The sequence below is a fragment of the Etheostoma cragini genome, chromosome 20 (assembly GCF_013103735.1).
Source record: "Etheostoma cragini isolate CJK2018 chromosome 20, CSU_Ecrag_1.0, whole genome shotgun sequence".
NCBI lineage: Eukaryota > Metazoa > Chordata > Actinopteri > Perciformes > Percidae > Etheostoma > Etheostoma cragini.
Window position 1 is genome coordinate 10219509 of NC_048426.1, and position 9556 is coordinate 10229064.

Genomic DNA, 9556 nt, shown 5'->3' on the forward strand with positions numbered 1-9556 from the left:
CCTATTTGTGCATGTTGGCTCTTTTACAGTAGTGAAACATTGTGGGTGAGAACAACAAACCGTAAAACTAAAGCACTTAGCTTAATTCCTGCTATTCATCACAAATTCTTTTGCTTTCTCACTCACCACTCTAGCTCATATTTAGCTGTCAGCCCTTTGATTGTTCACCACAAAGCAGGGCTGCTATCTTCACAAACGTGTACTATACATTCTCCTACTACATTTCTAATGAAAATCAGGGTTGTTTTTAGAACACAGGTGGAGAATGATGTTAAAAACATGGATATTAATGTGCGGCAGCAGGCTCAGCTGCATACCACGTAACCTCAAAGTCTATGTTCACTTTGGGGAGCTTTACTACATTTCCTTCCCATCTCTTTCATCTCATATTTCCTGTCACTCTCTACTGTCGATCACCTAAAAAGTCCTTAATAGTAATCTTTGATAATGCACTATATGCTACTCTATGCTGAAATAAACAAAATACAAATGAGGCATCTAACACGCAAGGGGGACTTCTACCTATGTTCTTCTTTTAGTCATTCTTGCACACCCTTTCTGTTCCTACATGGGTGGCCCAAACTCACTTTGGCTCAGATTGACCTCTGATCTTTTCATCAAGAGGGTCAGACAAAGTTCAGCTCATTGGTTTTAGACATTAAGATTATTGTTAGGTGATTATTCAAATTTAACCACCCGCCAAAGTACATCCTCCCTTTGACGCTAATTGGCAGCGTCAGATCCACTTCCCTCCTGATGGCTCACAGTCCACTCTGACAATTTTTAAAATCCAATGCAAATCCTATCGCGGGCTTGTGTAAGAAGGTCTTCCACAATATTCACTGTCACTCACAATTAGGGGAATGAGGCAAGGGGTTAGTGTTCCCCAGCAACCTGAGGCGAGTGCAGTCAGCTCCCAAAACACACCCCGCAGAACCTGATCAGTGAGTATAATTTCCTAGCAAATATCCCAGGGGTGAGCCACTTACCTTAACAGGAAAGAGGAGATGTTTAACAGCCATTCAACTGATAGTCTTCCTATTCAGATCTGGTTTAGCTATTGTGTTTGCTTCTGTAAATGTGGCTCCAAAGGGAATGTAATGAAACAGGCAGCATTAATCTAAATAGATGTGAAAAAGGTCCTGCAGTGTGAGACTCCTGTTGCTAACACGTCTGACTTTAGTAAATGATAGGTCAATTTCTTCCATCTGGCACCCCATACGCGCAATCGTCTGTTATTAGTACAAATGGATTTCTGTGTAGAAATGTGGAACACTGCTGGCTAAAGGAGCCCATGCTCTTTTTCCCCTGCTATTATCTTAATTCAACAGAATCATTTAAAAGCTCCTTTTAAGAAACAACGGACAGAAAATTCAGTAATAACTTTTATTTATTCTAAAAGCATGCCCATTACTTGACTTTGGTTATAATGAGATCATTTGTTTTGATATTTTGAAACAAAAATACTGGATGTCTGAGAGGATCTTTTGGTTTCAATGAATTGATTGATGTAATAAAACGGTGACATTTTTTATATCTTAATTAGATTATGCAAATTGTGTCTAAACAAATGACAGTGAAATTTGCATTAGAGCTCTGATAAATAACACAGCAAACCAAAAATAACAAGTGGAAAGAGCTTTGATACTGCCATGCTCACAAATGATATACTATATATCATTTGAAAGGTAAATACAATACAGATATGTAAAACATATTGTGGTGAATACAACCTCTTAACACACGTCAATCAGGTACAAAACAATATGAAAGTGTCCAAACAAAGCATACATTAAATCACTGTTTTTGTCTTTATAGCTTGCGGCTTGTACCTAAACTACTGGCATATCATACATTCACTACAATACACCAAGAAGCCTGCAGCTTTGATATTGTAAAGGTTAACTAATTCTTTAAATCAAGCCAGATCTGAATCTGTCAGCTTGCCAGGCTAAGTCGACAGTCAGTCAGCTTGCCATTCCCGAGAGCTGAAGCTGAGAGACATGGCAAGCCAGACATAGATGAAGGGATGGATGGAGTTTGAAGGTCCAGCATCCATCATATGCCAATCCTTAATGCCTTTGCTCTCTACCGCCACAGGTACCACACTCTCAAAGTGGAGACCTATTGTGGTCCAATCCTGCAGGGCCAGAGTGCCATGTTCTGTCAGTAGCCATGTGCTGTCTCTTAAACCACTGTTTACTTGTCAAAAGAATAAACTGGTCCCAATGGGACTAAAGAGTTATCAGTTTATAGCCCTATTTGAATACAACACATTCAAATGGTCAACATAAAAAAACAAGGAAGTAAAATGTTGCACAATTAATCATCAAACGCGACTCTCAATTTCTATTTTTTTTTTTACCATTAAGTCATTGCCCCGTCAAAGAGCTCATCACAAAAACATTTCTGCTGCACAAAACCTACTCTCTGGACGTAATTAAGATCACAAATTCAGCCTTTAATCATTTCAAGTTCAACCCCCCACCCTCGTTCCAACACCCTTATATAGCCTTCTTTTGATTACTAATTATTTTCCACAGACAGTGAACGCGGAGGGCTCCAGGTTATTTGGTCTCATATAGCAGCTTTTCTGTCTCGGTTGTTGCCAGAGCCCTGTCACCACGGTGACACACGGCAACAGTCACCGAGGAAAATTGTCATTAAGATGGAGTCAACGTATTGGTGAGAGAATGGGGTGGCAATGCATGCTTGCTCACAGCAAGGGGGTAATTGTATCAATATGTAAAAATCTCTTGCTGTACTGAGGAGTTGTTAATACATTTTTGATCAAATTAAGTCGTTGAGCGTGGAAGAGGAGCAGAGGCGACGCAGGGGTCGTGTGAAGAATCGTGCACAGCTCTGAGCAAGAAAACTCCTCTCATTGTTTTCTCAAATTGCCTTGGATATGAATGATCATTAGAGGAATAAGAGATTAGACTGTTTTCCAGAGGCAATAGCACGTGCCTACAGCTGACTTCAATTTCATGTCTCAATGAGAATCCATTGAGGAAATCAAACACTGCTGGCATTTTAAAAGCAAACCTGACTCTGTAGGTTACATCTCAGGAATCCTGCACTGCACGAGACACAGTGAGTTTCAGTGACACACTGTTGAGATATGCCGTCAAGCTCTAAATGAATGGCTAATCCACACATGTTCTCACTCATAGACGGATTTGGCTGCAGGATCAAGGACAGTGTGGAGGAGATGGACACTATCCTTGTTGACAGTACCTTGACAAGTGTAATCCCATATAATACACACTGGGTAAACAAAACACCAAGCCATCCGTGCAACCACAGCCCACACTTCCTATGCTCTCCCTTTGAAATCGACATTCTTCCTGGGTTTGAAACAATATGAAAGAAAGTTATTTTCGAAGCTTTGCAAACAAGTGCAAAATTGGAAACAAACTGCCCACTATGATAGGGATACATATTTACATGTATGCATAAAAGTAGTATTGAGAACAAACTATCACACGTAACAACAATTACATGCAGCTGCACACATGCATCTCAACATAAACAGAGACAACAAAGACAAACACAAAGTACTGCAGGTAATCTGAGACACTTCAATTGCTTTGTTAGGGTTGAGCACAACATAACATAAGAATCACCAGCCAGATTCATCAATCATCCAAGTAATCTTTGGCATTCCACCACTGATCTATTACTCACCTTCATAAAGTGATACTTTGAGTTGCTTTACTAACAATGACTTTTCCTTGTTTTTGTTCAGCCCCCCAGACACAAATCAAGGGATTCAGTGGATTAACCTTGACTATCATTTGCAATTAATAACCTTGGACCTTGGAGCCTTACCCTGAGGGCCTGACTGTAGGGCCCAATGTTGGCTGGTGCCCAGTGGGACAGACTCTGGACATGCAGGGCTTCCTTCTGGTGGAAGCAGCCTTCCTCCAGGGGCTCGGTCCAGTCATGGAGCAGGCAGTCAATCTGCAGCAGCTGACCAGCAGGTAGAGGAGCCTGAACACACACCCTACAAGAAAAAAAAACGGGGGGAACGTAGAATTAATGCTTTGGAGTGTAAAGATGTTCTGAGAGAGAAAGATGTTCCAAGAGAGAGAGAGAGATAGAGAGAGTGTTAGAGAGAGAAAAACAACGGGAAAGGTCTAGACTGTATGTGTGTTTGAACCTTTACCTGGCTGGAGGGTTTATGCCAAAGTGTTTTTTGTAGACTGTGTTGAGTAGAACAAAGTCTTCCATGGACCTCACATACACGTGGACCAGAATGATGTCCTTCATTTTCCAGCCTCTCCTCTCCAACTCACCTGGATACAGGAAACACATTATACTGTAAATTCCTGTAGCATATTGTATATTGGAGTAACATAACCTAACCTACTTTAACCTTACTCCCATTTTTGCTAAGCTAACTTGTGCATCTTTGGGTAAATGTTGTTGTGTTCCACATATAAGTTATATAGCAGTTTTAACAGACAAAATGGTAGACTTGTGAGTACATCCTTGTTTGTAAGTGTTCACCAATTGGTTCTTTGGGACTCATGATTTTGGTTCACCTCTGTAAATGTATTCTAGTTTAAGTATTTCTTTTGATATTCTGTTTTGGGGAAGTTAGTTGCATCTACTCCCACTGGATCAGGCAAGCTTGCCAGTAAACAAATATTCATAGAGTCTAAACAGTCATTTGAAGGCTATCACCATTGTAGTTAAGAGGTGGATAGTTTCAAAGTTTTTTTTTTTCCTGAGACTGAAATCCATTGAAACTGCATTAAAGTGGTAATGGTATTTGTCCCCTTCTATAAAAGATCACTCTAACACAGTATGTGTGCAAATTGTGGGCTTTGGATGCAAACCCAGGCACCAGGGCTCAAAGCATAGCCCTTCTCCCTACAATCATTTGAAAAGAGCTTCAAGTTTGTTTTTCCTTTGCCAACACCAGCATCTCAGACTACTTCGTCCTCATACAAAGAGGTTGTTCATTAAATATTAACTTGTTTAATATTGTCTCTGTACTGTGAAGGCTGTTCAGCCGAGAACCACGATAAACATTAAATATGCTTTTCATCTTTCGCTCCTCTTTCTCCATCAAAAAAAGAGAAAGAGAAAAAAAAGACTTAGATACCCTATAAAAGCGTGCACTTTAAAACTTCTGCAGGGCAGAAGTGTGTGTTAAAAGAGGCTCGGTTTGGGTTAATTTGAAGTGCTTGTCCTTGTTTGGTGGCCAACTCGCGATCCCAATCTTGTGACGGACGGAGTCTCTGACTCTGACACACAGGGTTTTGCCTGCTGGGTTGACAAGCACTTTTGAATAAGAAACGACTTCTCAAGCTCTGCCACATCTCCTTGTGGGTCTTTAGCTAACACAGCAAGGAGAAAGAAAGACACCCAAGGGACAAAGAAGATGTCCACACAGATGTTTCTCTCCATTGCCCTTTGAGGGGCTAAGGTAGGGAGTGGTGTACAGTTAGCCCCTGCAGAATCTGTTTTACTGAGCTGCCTAAATCAACCCTGGACAAAGGAATTCTGTATCATCCCCCTTGATCGTATAAAAGAAGAAGATTTTTATTTGATCGAAGAAAACATAACTTATTTAAGGTTCGATTATTTGTGAGTGTCATTCTATGTGCCTTTTGCTTCTGCGATTTAAGGAAGACAAGAAAGAATTTTTAAGTAGACCCTGGTGTTTTTCCTGAGTGTAGAGATATTTAAAAGCATGTCCACAGCTCTAGTACACCATGTTCTTCAAACAAGTTTACGCACTTGTTCAATACTTTCACTCACTTTCCTGCCTCACACTTTCCCTTACTTTGGAGCTGTGTAAAAGCCGCCGATGTCTGGCCCTGGATGGCGGGATCTTTGCTCTGAAGGCCATTGATGCCGGAGATCCACTGATAGCCCCTGGAGCTTCTTGTTGAGCAGGATGGAGGGAGATCTGCAGGAAGAGATACATGAAGAGGTAGAGGGTCAGCTGGTTTGGATTTCCTCAAGTATTTTTTACAGTCAGCACTACAAATGGTTGTATAATGTTTGTTTAAGCCTATTAGAACATACACAATAAGTATGTAATTATTTTGTTTCTTCATTTGGACATAGTATGTTGAATGAAAGGTAATTCACGCCTAGGTGGTTTATGGCAAAGGAGGAATGCATTCAGAGACTGTCGCAAAAACACTGCTGAAATGACAGCTCTTGTCAAAAAATCCCTCAGAAATACTAGCATCAAGATGCTGGCCGCATGACACAAATTTAGGATGCACACACACCACACACACCAACACACACCCAAGCTTGGATGTCAGCATGTGCATGCCTCACCATAAATGAAACTCACCGTGGCCCCGCTGACAACTAAGGTCACATTTTGATGTAAATTCTTGCTGGTTGTCTTGAGCTTGATCAGCATATTCCACCTCCTCAGTCATGTTGTCAATGGCGTTCTGGCAAGGACAACTACCATGGGGCAAAGCGCTCGCCACCACATCCTGCAATAAAAGCACCACAGGGAATACATCAGGCCAAACGCCCACCAAAGAGTGCTGAGCCTTTTGCAAAGACAGACAAAACGCTGTATAATTAGCCAACCTTTTCAAATACCCCACCAAGCGGGCTGTGTGTGCGTGTCAGTCTTTCATGACAAGGGCCCAGGCACACATAACTTCAAGGTGCATGAATATGAAACACCATGCTAACATATTCGTGGTTCAGGCGAATAGGGAGTGGTGGGTTCTGATACTGTAGATTCAATCATGCTGGCTGTCAGTCAAAACTCATGACTGGATGGGTGAGACATGTTTGGGATTTCACCAGTGTATTCCTTCTGTTTACTTTTACTCTGCCTGCTACTTCTTTAAAAAACAAATCATTATCATTCTCTAAGGCGTACATATTACCTGCCAAATCGTGCTGGGGCGTCACACATATGAATACATATTTCATATTTCCTCAATGCCCCCCTCACCCTGTCCAACACTCATTCACCCCCCTCATCTGCTGTCAACTGCATTACGCCATATGATAATCAAATTAATTATACTTCAGCCCCTCTCTCCTGGCCAGCATGAAAAATAGCTTGACTAGCATTAACGGAGGGCAAATGATGGTGGTCCATCCCCACCCCCTGAGCCCGGTGCAGTTTCCTCTAGTGCTGGTGTCACTGCAGATCTGTCACCCTGACGAGAAGAGCTTCAGAAGGCTGAACCAGGGCAGGTTCTCCCCTGGTTGCCCCCTCCTTCCCCTCCCCTTGCAGGCCCTGGATCTCCCTGCTCTTCCCCCAGCAACCTAAGGGGGGCTACAGGGGGCTGTGTGAGTGTGCGTGTGTGTTTGTGTGAAGGGGGTGGGAGCGGCGGCGCGGGGAGTGAAAAAATATATAGCTGTAGGGAGTGAGGCTGCAGGGTCACGGAGGTTGTGGGATGGGGGTATGTTTTCTGTCCATAACAGTCCCAGCCCCCACCCAACATGCAAACACACACACACACATACAAGTCTACAAACATGAACACATGCTCTCTTGAGAACACAAAATCAAATGTGCACATTATTGTGTGACGTGTGAAGAAACGCATGTGCAAATCGCATGCTTTACCCCAGAGACATGTCGAGCTACAGGCGAGTAGCATCCCTTAGTGAAACTCTTATAGTCTTACCTCGCTGCAACAAATACCACGGCATGCAAGCAGCACGTCACGTTGCCAGGAACACTCATCAACTAGTAGGTGTCTTATTAAACCAGACAATGAAACCAGAGTAATTAAAACTACACATAAATGAGGTTAATGTCTCCATCACAGAAATTGTGACAATCATTTAAGGATCATAAAGTTGTCTTTTCTTGCAGGGAAAGTAAAATGTTTCAAAGTGTCACCCTTCTTGTCTGTGAAGTCCCATTCAGCTCCTTCTAACATACCAAAAGCCAATTCCCACTGCCTCCCCGCAACCCCCGCCTGTGTCCGCTTAGCCAGCTACCTGAATGCAAAGCGCCTTAATGTGAGCAGACATGTTTATTAAGCTGGGCCTAGTTTCAGGCTGCAGTGAATATTGCAGACGTCAAAGTAGGCCATGTGGGGCTAGAGGAGAGAGAGAACGAGGGATGAATGGAGACACCGAGAGCAAGAGTGTGCGAAAGACATCGAGAGAGGCCCTCTGGAAGTTGATCTGAACCCTGCCCTACAGTGCTGTGTTTCTCTACTGCTCAACAAAGTTATCAGACACCAAAAGGTTTTGTTCTTGTTTTTGTTTTGCCCTCAGAGTGGTTTTGAAGTAATCAACCCCAAAGTGACTCAAACTTTTGCTGTGAAATGATTGATTCAGCATTGGTCTCATTTACAAAACAAGTTAAACTCGTGGATTCCTTCAGACGTTTGACTCACGGCATCTCTGTTCTCGGTGTGGATCTCGGTGAAGCGCAGGTAGCCAACCGGAGCAAAGGCATCTGCTGAGTGGATCACTGTCTCCGCTGCATCACTGCACGCACGCGCACACACACGCACACACACACACACACACACACACACACAAAACTTTCAATTTCCAAACTTACAGCAGCCACATGCTAAAAATGTGTAACTGCGTTTTAATGTAGACAAATGATTGTAAGTTTATATTTCTTTACTCACATAACAATCTTCTTTTTGAAGAGCGGGCAATCAAGGGTGAAGGTTTCATATTCACCTCCTTCTCCACAAATATGAACTCCATAATTCTGGGACAGCTAATCAGTGGAAGCAAAACACCTTATTAAAATACTTCGAAACTCCTATATTTTATTTGAATGAAATATTCACTGTAAATTTCCAGTTCCAATTTCCATAATTTCCCCAACCATTTCAATTTATAGTCTGGAACTGCCATAAAAGTAATTCTGTGTGAATTTAACATTAACAAGAGTGTCTTCTTTTTTATCTTAAAAGTGTGGTACTTTTGACACCAGTTTAAAAAAAAACACCTATACCAGAATATTATTGGTGTGACTAGGATATTTTCTCACAATAAGCAATAAAAAGATAATATAATCATCATAATCATAATTATCTAAAGCTAAAAGTGACAAACTTTATTTCACTCTAGTGTATTAACCTCTACAATATGTTTTAAGACTTTGAACATTGAACATCAGGTGATCTGACTGTGGGCAAATGATGTACACATAGAATACACTGGGTGGCAGAGTATCTACCAGTCTGTGACCTGTTTCAGATAGGGCTCCATGTCAGCCAGAGGTTTTCCTAAGTGCTTCTCTGGATCCAGGCCTGGCACCCACGTGGGAAACACACACAAGAAACATACGAACACACACACGCACAAAGACAGAAATACACATGCAAAACACAATTTCACAGAGACACACGTATGGAGAGAAAGAGAGAGAGAGAAAAAGAGAGGTCTGATCAGGAACAGAGTTCAGTGATTGAAGATGACAGGCAGGGAGGTTTACGGGCAGTCGCACAAACACACACGTAAACCTGCACCCTGGATCTATTTGTTTGACTTTGCAAGTAGTGTACACAGATCTCTCCGGGTAAGGGCAACAGTTTTCAATTGCTGGCCGCAGACCGCCGCAGACCACCCC

At 42.2% G+C, this 9556-nt stretch overlaps 1 protein-coding gene across 1 annotated transcript in view; it reads right to left on the reverse strand.

Moving 5' to 3' along the window:
- The window catches only part of dph6 (diphthamine biosynthesis 6), a 59336-nt gene that overhangs the window by 24442 nt on the left and 25338 nt on the right, over window positions 1-9556 (reverse strand). The window contains exons 6-12 of the mRNA XM_034858511.1: window positions 9175-9236; window positions 8604-8698; window positions 8358-8451; window positions 6323-6473; window positions 5798-5923; window positions 4169-4298; window positions 3832-4006 (exon numbers count right to left, since the gene is read on the reverse strand). Of these exons, the coding sequence (XP_034714402.1) occupies window positions 3832-4006; window positions 4169-4298; window positions 5798-5923; window positions 6323-6473; window positions 8358-8451; window positions 8604-8698; window positions 9175-9236 (833 nt within the window). The remainder of the gene's footprint in view (window positions 1-3831; window positions 4007-4168; window positions 4299-5797; window positions 5924-6322; window positions 6474-8357; window positions 8452-8603; window positions 8699-9174; window positions 9237-9556) is intronic.